This window comes from Poecile atricapillus, chromosome Z (genome assembly GCF_030490865.1).
Source record: "Poecile atricapillus isolate bPoeAtr1 chromosome Z, bPoeAtr1.hap1, whole genome shotgun sequence".
In the NCBI taxonomy this organism is placed as follows: domain Eukaryota; kingdom Metazoa; phylum Chordata; class Aves; order Passeriformes; family Paridae; genus Poecile; species Poecile atricapillus.
In genome coordinates this window covers 25669027-25693010 of record NC_081289.1, presented here as the reverse complement: position 1 = coordinate 25693010, position 23984 = coordinate 25669027, and the positions used below count along the sequence as shown (strand labels likewise).

The window sequence follows — 23984 nt, the reverse complement described above, 5'->3', positions numbered from 1 at the left end:
CAAGTGGGACAGGACCTTTGCAAGACCTAGCCCTAAGCCAAACTCTGGGCAAGGCGTCCCCCATACCAGGCAGAGTGAGCATCCTGCTATTGCTTCACTGGCTCTGCTGGGAGCAGAGGGAGATTGGTCCTGGCAGGAGCAATCCAAGGGACACTGCTGGGTGCAGAAGTTGGGTTGGAGCACTGTGAACTTGGTGCTGGGCAGCCCCAAAAGAAGGCAAGCTCTTTAGAGCTCAGTTCTGCCACCCCATGAAATGCCTGCCAGCCCAGGGGCACACGGAGAGGTCCAGAAACAGAGGCCAGCCCCATTCACCCCCTTGATGAATGCCAAGCTGCTGTCTGTTCAGGATAAGAGCTGTTGGGGAGGGAAATCTCCCTGGGCGAGCAGGCATGAGCTGTGACTTTCTTGGAGAGAAACAAGCAGGGGGCAAAAGCCCTGGCCCTCCCAAAATGCACCCCTTCTTAACAATAGTACTGTCAGCAAGGACTTGTGCTGTGTGACAGAGCTCCCCATGGCTCCTGCGGACTTATCTAACCCCTAACAAGATGCAGGGGGACATGCCATTCTGACAGTCCTTCCCTGGAAAACAAAGGCATTTGTCTCTCTTTGTGGTGTTCTGTTTATTTGGGGGAAAGGGAAGGAGAAACAGCAGAGAGCAGAACAGGGCCTTGCCCCACGTGGTGCTTTATTCATCTGCCCTGGGGGTGCAAGCTCAGCTTTGTGGGCAGGGGATGTTTTACCTGCTGAGCGAGTCCATGAGGACCTGTGCCCATGAGCAGGGATGAGCCATGGAGGGAGAGCAGCGGCTGGGAGAAGGACCCATCAGGTCTGGTGGGGCCAGGCTGCTGAGGGACAGCCCTACGAGTAGACAGAACCGCTTCTCCAGCCATGAAGGTTTGGGTCTGAGGAGGGTGGTCAAAAATACAATCAGCCTGTCAAAATCAGCCAAGGCACTCAGTCTTCCCTAGCTGGCAACCCACCCACTTGGCACAGGCTCCCACCCCACCTTCCCTAGGGCCTGGTCTCCTCTCAGAATGACCCAGCCTGTCTCTTTCTTGGGTGCCACAGGAGAAACAGAGCCCTGTTTCCCCCTCTCCTGCAGTGCTGCAGTGGGATGACTGCCCTTCGTGCTCATCACTCTCTGCTGGTGGGCGAGGGTACCCATGAACTTGCTCAACAGGTAAAACCTTCCCTCCCTGGGAAGTCTCTCCCTGCATTTTATGACTGCTTACCTCTGAGCCAAGGATGCCTTTTTGGCAGCTTCAGGAGAGGGCCCGGCTGGGTGCGGAGTGCTGTTTTTCTCTGGGATTTTATTACTTGCTTCGTTTCTCAGGGTGTCTCAGTTGGCCTTCCTTCAAGCTCACCATTGCTTCATCACTATCCATTTTTCTCCTTCCATCAGACCTGCACAGACCCCACACACAGCAGAGAAACCACAGGCAGCACCTGGCACTTCCGGAAATCTCTCTGGCCAAAACACCCACTGCTGAGCCTGGCTACAAGCTCTGTGTAGACTGAACCATTCATGTGTAGACTGAACATCCTTGTGATGTGTCTCATGGGCTGGGCAGGAGATGGGGTTCATGCAGGAACTCTGCTGCTGCTGCATTCCCATCTCCTCCTTATCCCTGGCTCTGCTCAGAGCAGCCCTGACAGAGAAAACCCAGTCCCTCCACATACATACCCATTCTTGGGGATCACAGGGCTGCTGAGGTTTGTTCAGGTCAGCCTCAGAGATGTTGGGCTCAACCTCTTGAAAGCATGCAATGTGAGTGAAGAGCATGACTGACCAAAGCTGGTGTGCTGCTGCTGTCTGGGAAACTCTCTCAAGGATTGACCCTGGATGCTGACCAGCTCCTCATCAAGTTGCCACTTCCCCTTTGTAAAATTTGCTTTCCCTCTGCAGAAAGGTTAGGCCGTGCCTAGCATATGGCTGCAACTTAGCTCACTTGGGAGGCTGATGGTTTTACCTCTCAGTGAAACTGGGATGCTGGGCTCTGGGCTGCTATTTCCATACAGAAGTGGGAATATGTTTGGCCATACTGTGAGCTGACCATCCCTCTTTCAGGCAGGAGGGTAACTGTTGGCTTGGAGTGATACTCTCCATGGGGTGGCTGGGCACTTTCTGAGAAAGGCAGGCTCTTGGCAAATTGTGTGCCACAAGCACTGTCTAGGCAGGGGCTGAGAGCTGCTGGAGGTGGGATGGCCTAGTTTGCTGGGTATGTGCTCTCCCTTTTTCAGGGGAGACTCACACATGGTTCAGAAAATTTTGCATCCTTTGGGGTTTTTTGGCCTGGCACAGGTCTGCCAAAGGCAGAATTACCTCTATACATTTGCAGGGCCTCCCTCTGTGCCAGGTGCCTAAGGAAGGCTCAGCCCAGCCACGCAGAGCCCCAGAACGGTGCCAGGGTATGGGTACCTGCAGTGGGCAGGGAGGGATGAATCCCAGGAGAAGCCAGAAAGCAGGACATGTATTATGTTTCACAGCTGAGCTTATACATCTCTTTTAGCCTTTTGTATTATTTCTAAAGACAGTATGCCCTTTGGTCCCTCCAAGAGGCTGAAACATGAAATGCGCTGCTTTTGTTTCCTACTTTCCTTTTCAATGCAATGTTGTTCAGTTGCCTGGGTTGCGTGTGCATGATTCCAGAAACAGCATGATATCTGCTAAAGAGAATCATCCAGCACTGTCACACCACGGATCAGATCTCAGCTGCACAAGCAGTGTTGATGGCAATGCAGGCTGAAGCATGTAGCACAAGAGAGAGTCAGAGCTGGCCTGGTCAGGGGGAGAGAGGATGGCCAGTGAGCAAGCAGGGTTTTGGGATAAGAACAGGGATCCTGAGACTTCTCAAGGCACCTCCTCCCTGGGGGATTACCATACATCTCTGGATCCCTCCCATAACCCACCAAAACAATTTTGACTGTATGTTTTGCAGAGTGCTGGCACACCGGCTGTTATCACAGAGAAACTGGATGCTTGGACAGAAGCCTGCCTCTCACCCACAGCTTGCACAGGTGGCTCCCCTGGCTCTCACTGCTGGTGGCATCTCAACACCACCCTGGCTGCAGGTGGACCAGGTCCCTGTCCTCCTCCATCTGCAGCCAGGACAAGCACCAACAGGCCCCAGATCCCCAGCAAGCCTTTGCCCAGCTGGCAGGTTTCAGCTCTGCCCAAGGAAGTGCAATGAGCTCCCTCTCTGCATTGCACCAGGGTGCCAAGCCCAGCTTCACTGCTGGCTGTGCCTGTGAGACTCGTGACCACAGCCCCGGCTCTCCCAGAGCTGGGATAGCTGGGCATGCTGTGGTGGCAACCTCAGTGGTGTGGCAGCTGCCCTGCCCTGGCTGAGTGTCTGCGGCCTCCTCCTGTTAAAGCATTGCCCCTCGAGGGCAAACCTGCGGGCACCAGTGAATGAGCTGGGATGAAGGCTGCCATTACATCATCAAGTTTGCATTCGTGCAGCTTCCCAGCATCTTGCAACCACAGTCCCAGGTGCTGTCCTTCTCCCTGCATGGCCAGCCCCACGTAGCTGCGGAGGAGAAGGGGCTCCATTCTGTGAAATCTGGCTGCTCACCCACTGGATGAATAACTGCCCTCCATGTGAGTCTGGAAATGGGCACTGCACAAGCATTGGGGATTGCTGTACCCCTCAGAAGGGATTGCAGATGGCTGTGGATGGTTCTCTCATCCTGCTCCTTTCACAGAGATTTAAGTACCTGAAACTGCTAAGGGGTTTTCAGCAGTGCCTGAACAGATTACATCCTTTTTCACTTTGACTTGGAAAGGTAAAACCAATGTGCTATGGTTGTGAAAAATAGAAGATGAGACCCTTGTGGTGATGCAGCTGATGGAGCAACAAGTAAAGCAGCAAGCAGGGTACCTGGCATTCATCAGGAGTGGATGAAGAGTACTGCATAAGTCAGCTTTTGAAGGGAGGATAATGTGCAAACTGAAAGTGTACATCTATACCAATTAAACTATAGAGCACTGGTGGAGGGCATGTTCCCCTGGAAGTAAGACAGAATATGCCCAGCACAGAAGGAGCTGATTTAGCATGCACAAAAGAGATCTGTGACTTGGATGCAGACAGCAGGGTTGTTGGCCACATTGTGTGCCATTTGCTCTCCAGGACACAGCCTTGTGCTTGCCAGCAACCAAGCTCTCATGAGCAGAGACGCTTGCGTGACCAAGCCGCTGCTGACTGGAGCTGTGGGCTGAAGTAAGAATGAGCTGTGATGAGAAACAGCTCTGGAGCAGGGAGCTGCAGCTGCAGGGTGGCTGGCTGCACCCAGGGAGCCAGCAGTAGTTAGGGCTCTGCAGTGTGAACAATGTCTAGTAAAAGAAGCTGACACCCGAAGTACAGCCAAAATTGTCTGTGGGTATAAATCCAGCTTTTCATCTCCTGGGAAGGGGTCTTGTTGAACAACTCAGAGGAATGAAAGCTTTGCAAAGGGACAGGATTTCACACTCTTTCCTCAACCAGCTGCCATTTATCAACCTGTATTTCTGTGAGCTTGCTCATATCGGCTGGGATGACACCCTACACCATCCCATTCTGCTCCTCAACCTTCAGCTGTTCACCCCTGCCTGGCAAACCTCCTTTCTTGTCGTGAAAGCATTCCTGTTGCTGAGCATTAGACTGATGTGAGAATAACTGTGGTTTTTGCAGCACCAGCTTGCGTTGGGTTTACAGATCTATGGAGGAACTCTGATGTGGAACCTCCCACTCCTTTCACCCTACTGAGACAGACAGACAGACAGTAAGCTCAGGCAACAGTGAAAGCGAGGTTTTGCTGGAAAGCAATTTCAGCTGCATTTCCTTCTAATCAGATGTATTTTTGTCTCTTACCATGCCCAACACTGAGTTCCCTAGGTATCACCCAGCTGTGTGCCAAAGGACAGGGTAACAGCTGGTCTGAGTGGGTTGGATGGTGGCAGGGATGCACAAGTCACACCGTTATACAAGGAACAGTCAGGCAGTGGAGTCCCTGGTAGTGATAACAGAAAGGTAAAAGGAAAGAGAGTATTTCATGTAAATATTATGAAATTAAAGAAAAATCTGGTATCAATTAACTCCAGCCAGCACAATGGGAACACAATACAGGAGCCTCCTACTTCTAGATTTATTTCCAGCCAAAAGAACAATAGTCCAGGGGATGGGAGGGTGAGATCCCTAGACAACCAGGGTTGTCTGATTTACTTTTTGCAACTAGCATAGGATCCAAGTTCAAGAGAAAAGGAGCATATAGGGATGATCCTTTGCAGGTGTCTTACTTCTCTGCATTGCAGAGCATTGCCAGGAAAAGAGGAGGAATTATGGGTATTAGACAGGATTCCTCCATGTTCTGAGTTTGGAGGCATGCTGCCAGTAAAAGTCCCGGGGTAATTCACATACTCCCTTTCCAGGTAGATGCACCTCTTTCTAAGTCACTACAGGAATCAGACAGGTTTTCCTGATGCTTCTTGTGTCCAATTGCTGGACATGCTGTCCTGGAAAAACTTATAACACACCCAAAGCAGTAATGACAGAGATTTGAATTGCATCAGCAAGCAGTACTGTGGGGTCTCAGATCCCGTGACTCAAAGGGTGTGCCAACCAGGACCATGTGCTGCTTGCTGTGACCAGCCACCCCAATCCCTGGGCTGACCTGAGGATCAGATATGCTCCTCTAGAAGGACCGTTCTACTGCTGCTGTGTTGTCAGCAAGTGACAAGTGACCAAGAGGAAGACTACTACTGTAGGCAGCTCTTCTGAGAATCCTTAAATACCAGGCTGCCCCCAACACATTACTGACAAGAAAGCAGCTCAAACACCTGAACCAACAGGCAGATTTCCAGCAATATTGGCTCAAGGGCATTCAGAGTTGCTTATGGCCAAATAGGAATCAAATACAGCATAAGACTGCTCAGTGACATATGTCTTTTCAGCCCTGAAATTTTGGGAAGGCAGCTAATGAGACTGTGATGAATTGCAAGGTAGCGAGCATCATAGAACAACCTAAACACAGCCTACACTCTCCACTGGAGGAGTATGGCCACCCTGCCTCATGAGCTGTGTCATTGTCCAGGTAACCAAGACTGTGGCAGGCACATGATCTTCTAGCTGTACTTGAGTGCTGAGCAGCAGTGTACTGCCATTCTTCACATGTCTACCCCCAACCCTGGCAAGTGCACAAGTAGGGACTGCCACTGCTCTGTGCCACGCTCAGGCTCTGCCCAAACCCAGCTGAATCAAAAGCCTCCAAACATCAGTCCAGAGAAGGACACCAAGTCAGGAACAGCTCTCTTTCATGAAGGAAGCCTTGCCCAGGGCTATGACCATGTTGTCCCAGCACATGGGAAATCTCTAATCTACAGCCCACAAAGACTCAGTTTACTCTGGCTGCTATGCTGCAGGGATAAACTACCTAAGATGAACATAGGCAGCTGTAGTATGACAGCAGAGTGTACCTGGCAGGAACAGAAACAGAGATCTGAGTTGTTTCATTTTGCTTGAAACAGGTCAAGTAAGGAAGCAGTTCCTGCCATAAATTTTACCCAGGTACCACTTTCTGTCCAGCTTATGTGGAAGCTAGGCTAGAAGTTCAGCAAGGGCAGAAAGGCTGGCACAGGACTTTTGAGCGACTTGATGGACAACTGTGTCCATTTAAAGGACAAGGTTTCTCTCACCCACAACACATGAAGAGAGCATCTCAGTGCTCAGCAATATCCTATACAGACTGGAAACTGCTAGATGCTGGAGCTGCACATCCAGCAGGCTAAATCACAGGGTAGAACAACCTGGATCGTCACAGGCAGCTGCCCTGTGATCTGGGAATGTTTCTGGTATCACATCTCTCTTGTCTCCATGCTGAAGGCTTACAGAGCTGACAGTGCTTTGCTGCAGTGGCATACTGAAGCTACAAAGACCAGTATAACTCTGAAAGCTGGTGGAAGACTGAACAGTTTTTAACTGCCCTAGAGTTCAGCGTTTCCCAGGGAGTATAAGGAACACCAAAACAGCCTGTCTGCTAGGAGCACTTCCAATACATTATCCACACACAATTCCAAGGCAGAGTCCAACAACAGCAACAGTTTCTGGATGTGCATAGCCACGTAATTCTCCTGGGCTGCCAGATGAGTTTTCTGGGGTCAGAGTCCAGAGAGCAAATGAGGCAGCAGTAAGGAAGGAAAAAAAATGGCTTATGATAGAGACATGGCAAAGGGGAGCCTGAAAACCCATGCTATGTTGTGGAGGGGACAATGCCTTGAGTGAAGAATGAGGAGAGGGAAGCTATGCTGCAGAGGAGGGACTGTACACACACTGCTGCTGGAGGAAGAGTAAATGCTGGTTGGTTCACCAGGGCAGGCAGTAACAGGCTGCTGCTCATCACCTTCTCCTCCTCCCTGCTCCAGCTGCTGCAGGACAGGGTGGCGCCAGAGCTGCCTGCCTTGGCAGAGGGGGACTCTCACATCAGGTCAGGCAAGTATCGAGCGAGTTCCTAGGATCATGATCCTTTCTTGGCTCTGGAGGCACTTTCCCATGCAAAGAAAACCTCCTCCGTCCTGCCAGTCTCAACACCTTCCAAATTCTCCTGGTTCTATTACCATGTCATGTGGCTGAACATTAACAACTTCCCAGCCAGGATTATCTCTAGTTCCTCATGTTAAAGGCATCTACTCACCGATTCATGTCTTTGGGCCCATTTGTTGTCTTCCTGAAGCGTCAGTCACTTGACCAACTTGACAATCTCCCATGATAAATGGCTGGCTTGCTTGATCAGAGGAAAGCAGTGGACATATTCCCTGACTTCAGTAAGGCCTTTGGCATTGCCTCCCACAGAATTCCCCTAGAGAAGATAATGGAAGTATGGGCTGGCTGAGGTAACAGTGAAGTGCACAGGAAACTGTGAACAGCTGGGCCCAAGGAATGCTGATCAGTGGCATAAAGTCTAGCTAGAGGCTTGCAATTAGGGGTGTCCTCCAGGGGTCAGTACTGGGTATTCTGTTTAGCATCTTCATTAATGAACTCTAAGATGAAACATCAGTAGAGTGTACCCTCAGCAAGTTTGCTGGTGGACAAAAGCGGGAGGAGCAGCTGATACACCAGAGGGTTGTGGACCCATCCAGAGTGACCTTGATAGGCTGGGAAAATGGGATGGCAGGAACCTCAAGAAATTCAATGAGGAGAAGTGCAAAGTCCTTCACCTGGGAAACAATAACCCCAGGGGCCAGTAAATATAGCGGACCACCCAACTGGAAAGCAGCATGACAGAAAAGGACCTGGGATCCAGCACAGGTATATCCAGTTCTGGGCTCCTTAGTACAAGAGAGTCAGAGACATACTGGAGAGAGTCCAGAGAAAGGGCACGAAGATAACTAAGGGTCTGAAGCCTTGCCCAGAGCAGGCAATGCTCAGCAGGTTGCAGCTGACATCATCCAGCCAGCGGTTGCCACAGTAACTGCACTTATGGATAGGAGTTTGCTGGTGTAATGGAACGACTGCCACCTGTCTGGGTGTTGTCTCTGTTGCACGGCAGGAAAAGGCAATGCAATTTTCTGAGGATGAGAAAATAAATACCTTTTCCTACACTACACCAAGTGGGGCTTCCCATCTGCTCCACCCTCCTGTGTGCTGCCACAGCTCTACACTTCATAGCCCTGTCCTCCCTGGCAACTGCACTGCTTCCCTAAACACTCAACCCAAGAAGAAATGCTGTGTTAGACAAGAAGAAATCAGCTGACTTAGGCACGAACCATTGCTTTTTTCAGTTTCAACAGCAGATGTTATCTGCAGCCCTACCAGACCTATTCCAGAGGGAACCAAAGCCTGAACCCCATGAGGATCACAGACCCCATATTGTCAGCAGCTAAATGGGTGTCTGACAGGCTTGGATAGGGAGCTCATCACCCCCAGGGGTACTCTCAGTCTAGTTTCCTAACAAGATCTGCTCACATGCACATTCATTACATGCTGGAGTGACCGCAGCAGGGGGAAGCCACACAAAACCAAAGCCTGGCAGACCTGATGGACCCCTACAGTGCTGCTCCATCCCTGCTCAGAGCAGGAGCAGCTCCACTGATGTTTACAGGACAAAAGTCACCCCTGCCTAATGTCCTCACCTACATGATGAACCAAGGGAAGAGCTGATAAACCCTTCTGCTCCAAGTCCAGCTCTGCTTCATAGCAAAGCCCTCATCTTTTCACCAGATGAAAAGAAGCTACATGGCCACAAGACAGGGATCAGCCATCACCTCTGCTGAGCTCTGTTTTCAGCAGCAGTCACATGGAAAAAACCTACTCTGCAGGCTCACCATTTGGAATCCAAAGGTCAAACTCCAAAGTATCTTTGGAGAGGGCCCAAACTCAGGCTGCAACACTCTGACCAGCTACTGGATTTCCTGTTTCATTTCCAGTGTGCCATCCTGGGAGACTACAGCCTCCAGCATCCCATCTGCTGTCTGGGAGAACTGGAAAGAACAGAGCAGACAAGTGTTCACCCTCAAAGCACCCTAGAAAAAAGGGGGCACGTCCTGGGGATGTTCTCACTGCACAGAACTCCTCTGTACACCCACACGTAACCAACTCAGCCTGAGAAATTTGCAGCTGTACTGAGCATTTCCAGCTGCGGCCCCAAAGTCACAACAGCAGCGCTTCAAATTTCAGCCTGATACAAGAACTGAGAGCTCTGAAAAATAAACAAGGGTCTGGGTATCTCTAGATTGGTAACCCAAGTTAGCAGACACATGAGGTCTCAAACTTTTTCTACTTAGTTCTATCTAATGCAAGTGTTTTTATTTAATCTAATGCAAGTGTTGGTCAAGTACTCATTAAGGGACTAGCAGTCCTCTGGTGGCCTAATTGGATGTGGGACAGACAAAAGAGAGAAACAGGCATATACAAAGGGGACCGATTAAGATGACAGGCAGTCTTCAGAAAACCATTTGGATCTTCTTTTATTTTGGAAGGCTGTTTCCTAGGTTGTTTTGGACACAAAAAAAACAAAGAAGGAAAAGGCACTCGGTACCTGGAACTATCCTAGGGACAATAAGTTGCATCCAGTTCTCTCATGTGAGCTGACACCACACTACCTTACATAGAGCAGTTATTGAACGTTAAATGCTGATCTCTCAAGCGGGAGATGTGATGCTTGGTTGCCATCAACAGCAGTTAAAGGGGTCTGACAGACAAAAGGGAGGATTGGCTCCTGTATGAGGAATGGAGAAAAAGTACATTTGAGTCACTTCCAACTTTTTTTACCCAATCTGTTTTCTCCCTCTGGGCTGGGACTGCAGACAAACCCAGGACATGGCAAGCTATAGTCTGGTTAAGGTCACCCCAGGGGTACAGTGTCAGCCACCTCCCTGTCCCTTAAAGCATAGCATAGTCAAGAAGGGTTACGGTAAAACCTCACCTGGGTAATTCTCAGCCCCCTGCAAGCTCTATGCACATAACAGAGATGGCACCTCACCCCTACCCCAGCAGGGCCACACAGATCATGGGGGTGCACCTGGCTAGCAGAGGGCAGCCTTCAGGTGCAGCACAAGAGGTCACAGCTCCCCAGCAATGAATCCCCTGTGCTGTGGAACGCAAAGGCAGCTGGCAGGGCTTGCATTGCCCACTGCTCCAAGTGACCCAGCTGGACCCCACGCCCCACACCACAGCCACCTCCACCCCGGTTCTGAGCAAAGGGCAGCTCAAAGACACTATCCACCAAACTACCCAGCTGTCTTGTCTACCCAGCAGCACCCCCTTGAGTGAGGAAAGGTCCTGCCATGTCCTCACCTGTGAGGGCTCAAAGATACCTAGGGCAGTTCCATCCTGGTGGGACCAGGATGAGTGAAAAAAAAAGAGGTAATTTCCAGCCTATGCTCACACTTTATTATATACAGAGACACAGTGAGTGTAAGAACATCAACATGGGACTTGGACAGTAAGGGATGCCCAAAGGCACTGCCTTCTGTCCCCTTGGTGCAACCAGTCAGCATAATTTATACAAATAATACAATATTTGAACAATAAATAATTTTGATAAATTAGATCAAGAAATTAAAAAAAAAAAACGTAGAAAGACAAAGCAGCAAGGAATGGTTTTGAGGACTGTGACACATTCACAGCAGTGACAACACCATCACCATCTCACCTGCACACCAGCAGCTGGAGCACAGACCCCCATCAGCACTTTTCTCTCACTGTACTATGACAAAATCCAACTGAGAAGGGGCAACCAGGGAGAGTCATACAGTTCATTAGTGCTGTGTTGTCATGGTCTAGGAGCCCTCTGTCCTTCACAAGCCCCTTCAGAAAGGGTGCTTGAAAACAAGGTACAACTGCAGACCCACTGTGCGCAGTCACAGCTTGTCTGTTTGGCACAGGAGAAAGATCCTCAAACCAGTCTCTTCCGTCCTTCAGATGGACACTGGCACAGTTATTAACTGGGTCAGGGCAGGGCGATAGTGGGGGAAACATCTCTAAGGAACAGGAGAGAGATGAGGCAATGCTCTCTTTCACTTGTGGGAGGCAGAGATGCTCTCATTCATGATTCCAGAGCTCTGGCACACTCCTTCCACATGCCCTGGCACTGATAGACACCAGGTGGGTGACAATGCCAGCCAATCCCCTGGCAAGGAGGGGGTTACCACAAGGACTGCAGGGTTGCAGCTCAGAATAGTTACAAGTTGAAGGACAGCAGTAAAAGGCCACCACTGGTTATCCAAGGGGAAAATAATACTAAAACAGCCAGTCCTGAACCTCTGCAGGGGGAGAGGCCACACAGACACTGATTTGACCCCCCCACCCAGCCTCAAATCCTCCAGCTCTCTCCCAAAGATGATGGCAGCTGGCAATAAGGGAGACAAGGATTCTGTCCATCCTGGATAGCTCTCAGCAGAGACAACTTGAAACCTGTCCCCTCCTGCCAATCCCCTTCCCATTTTGCCCCCGAAGAAGGATGTTGGCATGTGAAGAAACCAGGAATTGAGGGCATAGGGCAGTGAGAGAGAAATGGGAACAGATGGAGATCTGGGATGGGGAACCTGACCCCTCTGCCCTCACATGTACAAACTGTTACTCATCCAGGCCTGGTATCAAGTCTGCAATACTGTCCACATAGTAATTGGGCACCAGATCCTTGGCAGCAGCGCTGTCGCTGGCCATGTAGGCCTGCGCCTCTTCCAGGCGGGAAACGCCTGTCAGGGTGAGAATGGTGGCAAGGCCGCAGTTCTTGCCGAAGAGGATGTCTGTCTCCAGACGGTCTCCCACCATGAGGGTGCGGGACGGGTCGACACCGAAACGCTCCACGATGCAATCAAACATGTACGTGTTGGGCTTCCCCACCACCAGCGCCTTGCGGCCCGAAGCCGTTTCCACCGCGGCTGTGAGGCTGCCAGTCCCTGCAGGGAGGGAAGGAGGAGGAACAGAAGTAGCCGCGGGAAGCTCAGCACCCCGGGTCCCGCCACCGGACAGGCAAGCGGGATGCTGGCAGCACCGCTTCGGGAGCCGGCAGGGACGTGCCAGGGCATCCCTGCTCGTCCTGCCGCTCAGGGAGCCGCCTCGCCCGCACCTGGGACAGCGAACCCCACCCGAGGCCACCCCCGCCACCAGCCCCTTCCCCCCGGGGCGGCGCGGGACGGGGCGCGGGCTCACCGGGGGTGCGCTGGCCGTCGCTGAGCGGGTGCCAGGGGTCGGGGTCGGTGGCCACCAGCAGGCACTGCGGGTCGCGCAGGTAGCCGCAGGCCTGCGCCAGCTTGGCGAAGGTGAACTGGTCGTCGTAGCCCACCAGGACGGCGCGCACCGGCTCGCCGGGCGCCGGCTCGCCCTCGCCCGCCAGGCGCAGCCCGGCGTCGCGCACCTCGCCGCGCAGCCCCTCGCCGCCCAGCACGAAGACGCGGCCGGGCCCGCTCCCGTTCCCGCCGCCGCCGAGGAGGCGCTGGCGGAGGAAGAGAGCGGAGCAGAGCGCGGAGCTGAAGACGTGCTCGGCGCGCACGCCGCGGAAGCCGAGACGGCTGAAGCGCCGCTCCAGCTCGGCCACCGAGCGGCGGCTGTTATTGCTGACGAAAAGGGCGGCCTTGCCGCTGCGCCGCAGCCGCTCCAGCAGCTCGGGGGCGCCGGGCACGGCGCGCTCGCCCGCCCACAGGACGCCGTCGCAGTCGAAGAGCAGCCCCTGCGCCGGGCCCAGCACCTCCCGCAGCCCCGCGCCGCTCAGCCGCCGGCAGCTCGCCATGCTGCCGCCGCCGCCGCCGCAGCCCGCCGACCGCCCCGCCCCGCCCCGCCGGGCAGCCAATCGCCGCCCCCCGCCGCGCCCCGCCCCGCCGCGCAACCAATCACCGCCCCCCGCCTCCCCGCCGCCACCAATGGGAGACTCTGACGCTCCCAGGGGTAGGGCCAGGGCGAGGGCCGGCCCCCAGAGGGAGCGCGGCGGGGAGGGGGCGGGAACAGGCCCAGGCGCGCTGCCCATTGGCTGGAACCACCGTGCCCGGCCCGCGCCCCCCGCCGTGCCCGCGCAGCCGCGCAGCGCCCCCTGCCGGCCGGCGCGGCCTGTGGCAGCGCGGGCGCCATTACGGCCCGGTCCCGCGTTCCAGCCGGCTGTGGGCGCCGGCCGCGCTGCCGCCTCCTTTCCTCCCCCCGGGCTGCACCTCCAGCACTTCAGACTGCCAAGTGTGCCCTGCTCACACCGGCCTGCGACTTTGACACCAGCTTCTTAAATATTGGCAAAATATCACAGAACCACTCAGGCTGGAAAAGCCTTCTAACATCACCGAGTCCAGCCTGAGACCGAACACCACCATGTCAACCAGACCATGGCAGTAAGTGCCACATCCAGTCTTTCCTTAAACACCTCCAGGGACGGTGGCCCCACCACCTCCATGGGCAGCCCACTCCAATGTCTAATCACTTTCTGTGAAAAAATTCCTCCGACTGTCCCACCTAAACCTCCCCTGGTGCAGCTTAAGACTGTCTGCCTGTTACCTGGGAGAAGAGGTCGGTCTCCACCTGGCTGCACCCTCCTTTCAGGGAGTTGTAGGGAGTGATCAGGTCACTCCTGAGCCTCCTTTTCTACAGACCAAACAACTGAGCTCCCTCAGCCACTCCTAATAGATCATGCACTCCAAATAGCTATATCTATATATATATCTGTATATATATATATCTATATATCTGTATGTATCTATATCTATATATCTACCTATATATATATATGTATCTGTATTTATATATATCCATCTGTGTGTTCCTGAGGCAATGCATTTTAAGGGAAAATGGGACTGGGATCATGGCTGAGCATCCACAGATGCCCCCATGGGGCCAAGCTGCCCACAATGGCCCAAGAGTTGCAAGCAGTGGCTGGGCCCTCACTGGTGGCTGGGCTCCAGCAGGGACGTGGTGGTGTGGGGAGGTGGAGACAGGAGAGCGAGAGAAGGTAAGCAAAGCGTGCCAGGTGGTGTGAGCCAAGGGAACAAGGAGGAGGAGGACTAAGAGATGCTGTCCCTGAGGCCTGCATTTCCACAGCACCTGCTGGGTCCCAGAGTGGTGCTGGATCCAATCTCCCTGACCTGTGATTCCCCCATACCCTTCACCCTGTTCAGTTCTCTGTGGGCTGTCCTTCTGGGGCCGATGTGGGCAGGGGGCTTCCTCCTGCTGGCAGTGGCTGCCCCTCCTCTGTGGTTCCTGGCACACAGTCCATGGCAGCCACTGTGTCAGCCTCACCAGTGGAAGGCTTGGGGGATGGTGGGGCATCTCGGCTGTGGCGGGGTGCTGGCTGTGGAGGGAGCGGCGGTGGGATGCAGGGGGCTCGGCTGGGCATCCGACGTGGCAGGGCTTTGGGGCTGGCTGCCTGGGCAGGAGCTGTGCTCCGAGGCTGCGTCACAGGCGGTGGTGGCATTGTGGGTCGGGCCGGAGCTGGGCGTTTGCCTGAAAAGAAAGCTGGGCTGGGATCTCTTCAAAGAGCAGAGGGGGCTGCAGACGGGGGGTTGGACAAATTGCCCCTTGCCCAACTCCTGTCCTGAAGACACAAGTGCACACCAGCTTTTCTGGGGGGCTTTTCCCTCTTCCTTTCACACAGGGCCATGAGCTTTGACACTTTTTTACCGGAGGTGTTCAACCCAGCACTGGAGGACATACTGTGTCCCACCATCCCACGGTCCCATCTTGGCTGGATCCTAGCCATGCTGCCCCAGTCAGAGGCCTTTCCCCTTACTTGGTGACAAGGACATCCCCCGTGCCCACTTGCATGGAGAACAGCAGGATGATGACAACCACAGGAGGTGGCACTGGGGGGTGTAATTTCCCAGGCATCAGGGGCACCCTAACCTTTGTGGGTGGTGGTGTCAGTCATCGTCAGAGCTGGTGGCCCTGCAGCTTCAGGAGGTGACCTGGGCAGTGCTGGGGATGCCGGCTGGGACTTGGCCTCAGGGTCCCTGGAGGTGCTGCACAGAGAACAGGGCAAGTCAGGCTTTGGTTGGGCATGGTGATCCTGGCTGTGAGGCACCTGTGAGGGTACAGCCCTGACGTGGGGTGGGAGGGAGGGAGGACACAGGGAGAGCTGGGACAGCCAGAGCCTCTAGCTCCCATCAGACTTACGCCTCTCCATCCAAAAGGGTGGGGGTGCTGGCTGGAGGGGTCGCAGGAGTTGGCTCTTCCACTGGGGCAGCCTTGCAAAGTCCGGTGTTGGTGGGTGGCATGAACATGCCTGAGACATTGAAATCTAACTCTGGGTGAAGAAAAAGGAGGAGATCCTGTGAGGAAGCACTTGCCACCCAGAGCAATGATCCCACAGCAGGGAGCCAGAGCAGTCTCCCACTTCTCCCCTCCTGGAGATGGAAAAATGTTCCTTTCCCTTCCTCTCCCTGTCAGTTTCTGCTGCAGCCCACCAAGTGATGCCCTGGCCTTACCTCCAGGGAAGAGAGTGTCCACATTCTGGATGAGGGCTTCTACCACAGCCTGGATGGAGGAGACTGAGGCCAAGTCCAGTTGCATGGGATCTCTGAGAGACAGGGAGAGGCATCAGAAGAAGGGTTTGGGGGAATTAACTCTAAATGGGTTTTTGTGTTCACTCTGCAGGGGTCAGGGTCTGAAGGGAAGGCAGCCCAGCCAAGGGCCATGGCAGTGTGCGTGATGGGCCATTTTCCATGTCCTGGGAACCCTGGTTTGATGTTGGAGGCCAGTGGTGTTGAAAGCCATCCATGTCACAAAACATATTTTGGGTTTCAGCCCCTTCCTCTACTACTTTGCAGAGTAGCTAAGAGGACATGTGCTTGGTGAGGGGACGTGAAACCTGGGGAGCATGAGAACAAGGGACAGGACTTGAGGATGGAAGATTTCTAAGTGTTCTAGACCAGTCTGAAGGCTGCTGGATCAGCCTTTGCCATGGCATTTGCCTCCAAGGCACCCCAGCTGGGGCTAGGGAGATGCCTCCCACCCCTTCAAACCAGACCTTACCCTGTGCTCTGCTGTGACCACAGCAGGTTTGGGCCCAGCACAATGGCAATGTTGCTGGGGGTCATTTTATTCACTTCCTGGTGTTCAGCCAGCTTGGCTAAAAACTTGATCAGATACCTGTGGGGTGAAAAGAGGGTAAGGGTTTAGGAGGTAGGGATTTGAGGAGGGAATGGCTACCCCGGTGATTGCTTGGGGCTGAAGAAGCCTTGTTCAGACAAAACACCTCAGATTGTTGTAGCTGTCCTGGGGCAGGCGGCTGCAGGTGTCTCTCAGGCTCTGTACGCGGCTGTCAGTGTCCTTTAAGCTGTAAGACAGAAGGAAGAACAGATAGCTCAGCCTGTTCCTTGTGGCAGAGAGGGACACAGTGGACAAGGACAAAGGCCAGTGTTGACTGCCCTGTGCAGGCCATAGCCCTGGAGATGGAAATGTCCAGCTTTACTGGGCAGTGAAGGCAGGCATCCACAGAGGCACTGTGCTCATATCTCCCCAAATGAGACAGAGCACCCCTGCTCCAAGTGCCAGGAAGGATGGAGGGGGTTGACTGGGGGCTTTTTGAGACCTGCCAGTGATTTCCTCCCCAGTGCCTGGACCCACCTGGCCACTTTGACCCATTCGTCATAGAGTTCGAAGGTCATCAAAGGCTGGGGCAGCTCCCGCAGGTAGGATTTCAGTGCACCTGGGAGGAGAGGGGGAGCAGTGGAGCTGATGGCAGCTGAGGGATGGATGGCTGGGACTGCCTGATCATGTCCCCCCACCCTGCCTTGTTGGCACTCACCAGCCACAGCATGGGGGTCGGAGTAAAACTCCTCCAGGGCATTGGAGCCGCTGGCCAAGCTGTTCTTCAGCTTCCTCAGCACTGAGGCACCCGCTGCCAGCCGGAAGAGCCCCTGGGGATGGGATGAAGAGGGAAGGGATGCATTTTGAGTTTGGGAGGAGTGCATCTGGGGGGAGAAAGTGATGAGGGGGTCTGGAGCACTCTCTACCTCCTCCTTCATGCCAGAAGCCAACAGCATCATGACACAGGCTTCGATGGGAAGCGCAATCTCCCGGCCTAAGCTCTTGAGGTGTGTCTCTAGGGACACTCCATAGTACCCCGCCACTGGGGTGTCTGTCGTGAAGGAAGGCTCTGGTAGAGGGAGGAAAATGTCAAGAGGGATGGGGGACACTGGGACCATCCAGCATTTGGCCATGGCAACATCCTGCTCCAAGCTGAACTTGGCTGGCTACAGGCAGAGGCAGAGGCAGGACAGGCAGCATCCCCAGCCCATGTCAAGCTGCAGTCCCCAACCTACCAGCCCAGCATGGTAGGCAGCAGCAGGTGTAGGGACGGAAAATGAGCCTTTTCCAGCTTTGCTGGCCACACTTGTATCCCCCAGGCTCAGCTGCAGTCCTTGCCAGGCTGCATGGAGTACCTGTCTGTCTGTGGCTTTCCCTCAGCTCTGCAAGAGCTGAGTCCAGAGATTCCAGTGACTGCCGGTGGTACTGGGATTGGATTTCCAATAGCTGCCAGACAGGGGACAGGCAAACAGCATTCAGTTAGCACCAGCCTTTCTCAGAGAGGTGCCCGTTCCCAGGACATGGCACCCATATGAGGACAGGGCAAAGAGGGAGCTGCAAGGGGAGCCCACCTGGGGTCCCTGGGACTGTGTCTGTAGTAAGGGGTAGAGGGCAAATTGGAGAGGGCTATCATCAGGACAAGCTGCTTGTTTGCACTTGGTGTTAGTGGTGGCATTCACCTGCAGTGTCTGGAGCAAGGCCACCTATAGGCACCTGCTGATGCCTTGATGTGTCCCCTGCCCTGCTTGGGGTCACTTGGGGTGGATGGGGACAAGGCTGGGCTCAGACATGTTTCAGTCTATGTTCACACACTGGGGAGAAGTGAGACAGAGGACTTACTTTGATGAAGTAGCTGGCATAGATGTCCTCTTTGGTGGAGAAGTGGTAGAGGTCAGCCATGTACTCATCCTGGGAAGGGAGACACAAAGAAGAGCAATCTTCCATCCCTTCCCTGCACCCAAGGAAGAGGAGACACTTTCATGAAGCCCTTTCATCTGGTCTGTGAGTGGTCTAGACAGGGTCTCTGGGTGCAATGGGGCTTCCTCCTTGCTTCCATTAGTTTGGGTAGTGGCAGTAACCTGCCCCATGATCAAGGTCCTGGCACAAGTGTCTCAGGAACGAAAGGTCTCTGCACCTTCAGCTCCAGTGAGATCACGAGCTCTGCCAGACGAGGTGCTGGGCTTTTCAGAGAAATAGGGCAGAAGTGGAGAAAGCTGATGTGAAACTTCTCTGCCACACACAACAGATCTTAGCTCAGCTGTTTCCCAGCCTGAGGGGATCCCATATGCTCCCTGATTTAGCCCCTGGAGCCTCCTCTCTGCAGCAGCTTGTGCTTTGAACTCCTTTACTCTTTTTCTTCCCAGGGCTTGGGCCATCTCCCTATTCCTGCTTGAGGGGCCCATTTGCTTTCAGAGGGCAGGACATGCTCTCTGGCTGCAATCCATCTCAGTGTGGGGTCACCTAGGAAAAGACTGGTGGAGGGGAGCAGGTCTGCAGCCCTGGAGCTGATCCATAGAGGAGAGCAAGGGACCATCTCACCTTGCACTGCTCCACCTTCCTCTTCACCTCCTCCTCTTCTTCCTTTAAGATCTCCAGTTTGTTGGCAGCAGAGGATGCCCCTGGGCCAGCACCAGCTCCAGTGCTGTTACTGGAACTCTTGGCAGCTTGGTTCAGCCTTTGGGGAGGCACAAAAGAGGTATATTTATGGTCTCAGTGCCAGGATTGCTGGGAAGAACAAGTGTGCAGACTTCCAGAGAAATCTGGCATGGCAAGGGCTACCACTGGCAGGAGTTGGAATGAGGTGATCTCAGTGTACCAAGCAGCACTGGGACACTTTGCTGCCTTTAGCAGCAGAACTGCCCTCTCTGGTGCTAGGGAATCAGCATCTGAGCCCAGAGCAAGATGCATCTACAGAGAGGAGCTAGCTGGGTCCTCCTGAAGAGGAAATTGACTCCCCAAGGCAATTATCTTCCTCTCTCCCCCAACCTGTCTGGGGGCTGTGCTCTGTATGTCCTGGTCCCCCCAGAGCTGCAGTGTGCCCCATACCGGCTCTTGATTGTGTTCCAGTCAGAAATCAACTTCTGGAGGGTCTTCTTGCGCTTCAGGATGGTGGGGAGCTCCTCCTGAGGGAGAGAGGGACAGAGTGAGGCCTGGGGACACAGAAAGGAGTGGTGAGATTGGAGAGTGGAGTCAGTAGAGCAGCCAGGACTACCTCACTGAGCTTGTTGAGTGGCTGCAGGACATAGTGCTCCAGGGCAATCTCAAACTCAGCGACAATTTTGGCCAGTGAGCTCTGTATGCAGCACCCCATCTCCAGGGCTTTCCTGCGTGGGACAGAGGTGAAATTATTGCAGGCTGGAGCCATGCCCTTCTCTGACCTGACATCCACATTGTACCTGTACCCACATGGGACCCTGAGCCAGCCCCTGGCCCTACTCTGCAATGGGAGGCTGAAGGTGCTGGCTGTCCCTTCTCCCAGTGCAACACCAGTGTTTGCCCTGGGGACATGGTTTGAGCCATGGCAGCCCCTGAGCCAAACAGTGTCACTACCAGGACCTGGCATCTTTTGGGGTCACTCTGGAACTTTCTCCCACCAGTACTTACCCAAGGCTGGACTCTGTGTCTAATTCCTTGAAGCTCTCAGCCATCGCCATGGACAGAGCCATCAAAGGCAGCTTCTTCTGCACACAGCCAAGGATTTGAGAGAGAAGTGATGACACCACTGTGCCTGCCCACACTGTGGTGTTCCTCACCACAGAGCACCATGGGTGTCAGGGTTCATGGGGGTTTGGGAAGGAACATTGACAACAAGGGCTTTGGCAGGTTATTCAATGCAAAGACACTCTCACAGGAGTAACCCAAATTAGTGATGGTTGAGAGGGATCCCCCGCTCTGCTTGTCCCAGGCACATGCTGGAGGCTGCTGCTGATAATGGGACCTGGGCTTGGCATAGCTTTGGGCCACCCTTCAGCAAAGCAGGCAAAGCAGGGGCCTGGCATCTCGGTTGCTGGCAAGGGACAGAGCTGGGGTGAGCACAGGCTGCGGTGGGAAGATTTTTCTCACCACTCGCTTGTCCATCTCGGAGCCACATTGTCCCTGCAGGCAGGCTTGGAGCCTCTTGGACACACTGTGAGCTGCTCGCTTGGCCGGCTCAATCCTCTGCTCAATCTGGGGGCAGAAGAGTGGGGGCTGGGGAAACCATTTTGTCAACCGTGGGCACCTCAAGGCCATTTCTCCACTACCCAGCTCTGGGTGAGGATGGCTGCTGTGTTGGTTTTGCATGGGCTGGTGTTTGGTAGCAGGGGGGGCCACAGAGGTGGCTTCTGTGAGAAGCTGCCAGAAGCTTCCACCATGTCTGGCAGAGCCAATCCCTGACGGCTCTGAAGATGGACTTACTGCTGGCCAAGCCTGGGCCAATTAGAGATAGTGGTAATGCCTCTGTGAAAACATATTTAAGAAGAAAATCAAAACCAAGTGAGAACACAGTTTTTTTCTAGCCAAAGAAGAGGAGGAGGTGAGAACATGTGAGGGAAACCACATGGACACACCAAAGTCAGTGGAGAAGGAGGGGCAGGAGGTGCTCCAGGAACCAGAGCTGAGGTTCCTCTGCAGGCTGTGGTGATGATCATGGTGAAGCAGCTGTGCCCTGCAGCCCATGGGGATCCACAGGGGATACAGAGATGCACCAGCAGCCTGTGGGGGAGGTGCTCACTCTGGAGTGAGTGGATGCCTGGAGGAGGCTGTGATCCAGTGGGAGACACAGTGAAGAGAGAGCCCTGCTTCCAGGCTGCTCCAGCCTGTACTTGGAGGGCTGCACCCCATGGAAGAGTGATCCATGCTGCAGCAGTTTTGGGAGGACTGTTGCTTGTGAGATTTGGAGCCATGCTGGAGAAGTTCAGAGAGAATTGTCTCCTGTGGGAGGGACACCACAGTGCAGCAGAGCAGCGGAAGGACTCCTCTCCCTGTGTAGCGGAAGATCTCGGGTGATGAACTAACCAAAACCCCCACGCCCTGCCCCCTGCGTTGTTGATGGGAAGGATGGAAGGTTTGGGGGAAGAAAAGATGTTTTTAAGGGCTTATTTTACTTATTATCCTCCTCTGATTTTGTTAGTAATAAATTCACTTTGTACCTCTAAGTTGAGATTGTTTTGCTCTTGGAATGTTTTCTCCTGGTCCTTAACTCATAAAGCCTTCATTAAATTTCTCTCTCCTCTGCCCAGCTGTGACAGGGGAGGGTGAGTGAGCAACTTTTGTGGGTGCCTGGCATTTGCCCAGCACCAAACCACAACACCTGCCCAGCATCCTGCCACAGCCCGGAGCATCTGGTCCAGTGAAAAGGGGGCACAAATGGTCAGGATTCGTGCCTCTGTGAGCAGCTGGGAAAGCCCTTCCTGATAGCAGGAGCCTGCCAATCCCTTAACACCGTGGTCCTGAAATCACCCTCTGGCACGTGGGCAGATCCCAGCCCCATGACTTGGACATGCTGGCAGGGCGAATGGCAGGCAGCAGCGGGACAGGTTCCCACGCCCAGGCACAAGCAGACACACGCCTGCCAGCCCAGCCCGCACCTCACCTGCAGCAAATCTTCTGACAGGAGCTCAGTTGCTTCTTGGGCTCTGCAGAGGAAGGAGAAGGAACCATCAGCAAATGGGGATGGCATCCACCACGCTCCCTTGGGAAGGCAGGTCCTAATGCATCGTACCCGCCTCTCTTTGGGTTCCTGGGAGCAGGAGACACAGGCTATATCCTGGACTATCAGATACAAGGCTATGGGTAGAATGAGCCTGGGAAGACAAGAACAGCAGGAGCCGTGCAAATGAGCCAGCTTTGCTGGCTGGTGGACACCCCATCAGACAGGGCTTCCAGTTCAGTGCACCTCAGTCAAAAAGTCCAGATGTGACTTGTGTTTTTGGAGTCAGAGTGCTCAGCAGGGCCACAACAGGAGCAGGATGTTTACTGCCCCTGACTACCCATCTCTACCCTGAAGGTGAATCCAGGACAGTGATGTTTCAGTCTGGTGCACATCTTTGCAGGCCTAGGTACTCTTTGGGGCCACTGGTGCAGGAGAAAGGGTGTCCTTGTGGTCAAACTGGGGTCCAAGACCAACAGCAGCCCCTCCAGAAATGCCTACACAAACCCAGCTTTCTGTGGTTCTGCTCAAAGCCAAATTCAAAACCAGCCACCATGACCCTAAAACCTCTGCGATGCCTCCCACAGAGGAAGCTTTGCTTCACAGCCTGCTACCATTGCTATGTCCCAAGAACCCAATTTGATTTCCATCTGCTGCTGCTTTTTCCTCAGTTCATGTTTCTCTCTTTTCACTGCCTGCCAAAACCAATGTGGGATGAGGATGTGGAGCTGCAGGAAATGTGGGTGGTTTGGTTGAAGGCAAGCAAGATCACGTGAGGTCATGGTCCCTAGAGGAGAGGCTCTGCAGCAGGTGAAGAGCTTGCTTCACAAGCTGCTTGAGACTTGCTTGCCTGGCATTAACCAAAAGGGAGGTGCATCTGTCATGGAGATGAGAAATCTTGAGGGAAGGGGTGTGGGAACAGGCATCATGCTCCCTTCCAGGGAATGCAAGGAGAGCAAGAGGCCGCCAGCATATAGGAATTGCTTCCCTGTGGTTGATTTGCTGGGCAGGCTGAAGGAGCTCAGTGGTTCAGGGGACACGCTCGGTCCCACTTAGCCACCCAGTGCTGGGAACCTGCAGAGGTGGCAGTAGGAAAAGGAGTGAGGGGACTGGGCAGGGAGAGCCCAGCCCTGTAATTTCAGTTCTGGGTTTTGCAAGGGAAGAGCTTTGGAAAGCTGAGGAGAAAAAGAAGGAAATGGCAGAGGTAGGACAGGGACAGAGGGTTTTGTGTGAAGCTGTAAGTCCTCCATGGGTCCGTCTGAGGACTCCTGGTCCTCTCCTCAAAGGGCATTCTGGGCTGCTCATGCTGCTGGGCTGGCTAGAGCTATGCAGGCCATTTGGTTCCTGTGGGGCACCCCAGATTCTGCAGGGAGGGCTTGTCCCAGCCTGATCACCTTCCTGGTCATTGCACAGCCAGGGGCATGTGGCTGGAAGGTCCCTCCCCATTGCCCCACTGCCCCGCATCCTGGCAAAGCCAAGCTTGGGAAAGCCCTGTTTCCTGATGAATGCAGTACCTGCGGGCCCTGGGAGAGGTAACTGGGCTTGAGGATCATTTACTGCTGAGCAGCACCAATACAGCCTTCCCAAAGCCCCTCAGCTTTTGCTGAAGATGCTCTAAAGTTTCCTCCCCCTTTTCCCAGGCCACCAGCACTGGGATATCAGTCCAGCCCCAGCACAAGACCCCAGGACCCACATCCCACTCCCTCCAGTACAGGTAGTGGAGAAGTCCTTACCTAATGGTGATGTTGGGATGGGACAGCTGCTGGCGCATTCGATTAAACTGTCTTTTCATCATCTTGAGAGTCGGGAGGAGACCACAAAAGCTGCTCTGCTGGCTGTACCCACTCAGCTCCCCTCGGTAATGCTTGGCATTGGATGCT

At 54.0% G+C, this 23984-nt stretch overlaps 2 protein-coding genes and 1 long non-coding RNA gene across 3 annotated transcripts; all 3 read right to left on the bottom strand.

Annotated features, from left to right (window-relative positions):
- Window positions 1-4855: 4855 nt before the first annotated feature.
- LOC131573735 (uncharacterized) lies at window positions 4856-9214 on the bottom strand. The gene is made up of 3 exons (XR_009276235.1): window positions 9104-9214; window positions 7666-7830; window positions 4856-4989 (listed from the first exon to the last, which is right to left on the bottom strand). It is a non-coding gene; the product is annotated as an uncharacterized LOC131573735 (long non-coding RNA).
- Window positions 9215-10836: 1622 nt separating this feature from the next.
- On the bottom strand, window positions 10837-13221 carry LOC131573695 (chronophin-like). Its single transcript, XM_058827893.1, has 2 exons — window positions 12627-13221; window positions 10837-12373 (listed from the first exon to the last, which is right to left on the bottom strand). The coding sequence occupies exons 1-2, from the start codon at window positions 13201-13203 to the stop codon at window positions 12048-12050; spliced, it is 903 nt and encodes a 300-aa protein (XP_058683876.1). The 5' UTR covers window positions 13204-13221; the 3' UTR covers window positions 10837-12047.
- Window positions 13222-14334: 1113 nt separating this feature from the next.
- Window positions 14335-23984, bottom strand: LOC131573802 (SH3 domain-binding protein 1-like). The gene is made up of 18 exons (XM_058828071.1): window positions 23838-23984; window positions 22048-22090; window positions 20538-20642; window positions 20079-20155; window positions 19687-19798; window positions 19521-19597; window positions 19014-19149; window positions 18315-18383; window positions 17831-17921; window positions 17402-17544; window positions 17194-17305; window positions 17013-17094; window positions 16642-16722; window positions 16419-16535; window positions 15872-15963; window positions 15561-15690; window positions 15291-15406; window positions 14335-14891 (listed from the first exon to the last, which is right to left on the bottom strand). The coding sequence occupies exons 1-18, from the start codon at window positions 23897-23899 to the stop codon at window positions 14563-14565; spliced, it is 1974 nt and encodes a 657-aa protein (XP_058684054.1). The 5' UTR covers window positions 23900-23984; the 3' UTR covers window positions 14335-14562.

Bases quoted from the DNA above. Each gene is read 5' to 3' on its own strand.
- LOC131573695 (XM_058827893.1), bottom strand. From the start codon at position 13,203: ATGGCGAGCTGCCGGCGGCTGAGCGGCGCGGGGCTGCGGGAGGTGCTG. The intron at 12,374-12,626 runs GTGAGCCCGCGC...CCCTCCCTGCAG, and splicing joins CGACGGCCAGCGCACCCCCG to GGACTGGCAGCCTCACAGCC.
- LOC131573802 (XM_058828071.1), bottom strand. From the start codon at position 23,899: ATGATGAAAAGACAGTTTAATCGAATGCGCCAGCAGCTGTCCCATCCC. The intron at 17,922-18,314 runs GTAAGTCCTCTG...CCTGTCTGGCAG, and splicing joins ATGCCAGCTACTTCATCAAA to CTATTGGAAATCCAATCCCA. The intron at 16,723-17,012 runs GTGGGTCCAGGC...TCTGTCTTACAG, and splicing joins GAATGGGTCAAAGTGGCCAG to CTTAAAGGACACTGACAGCC.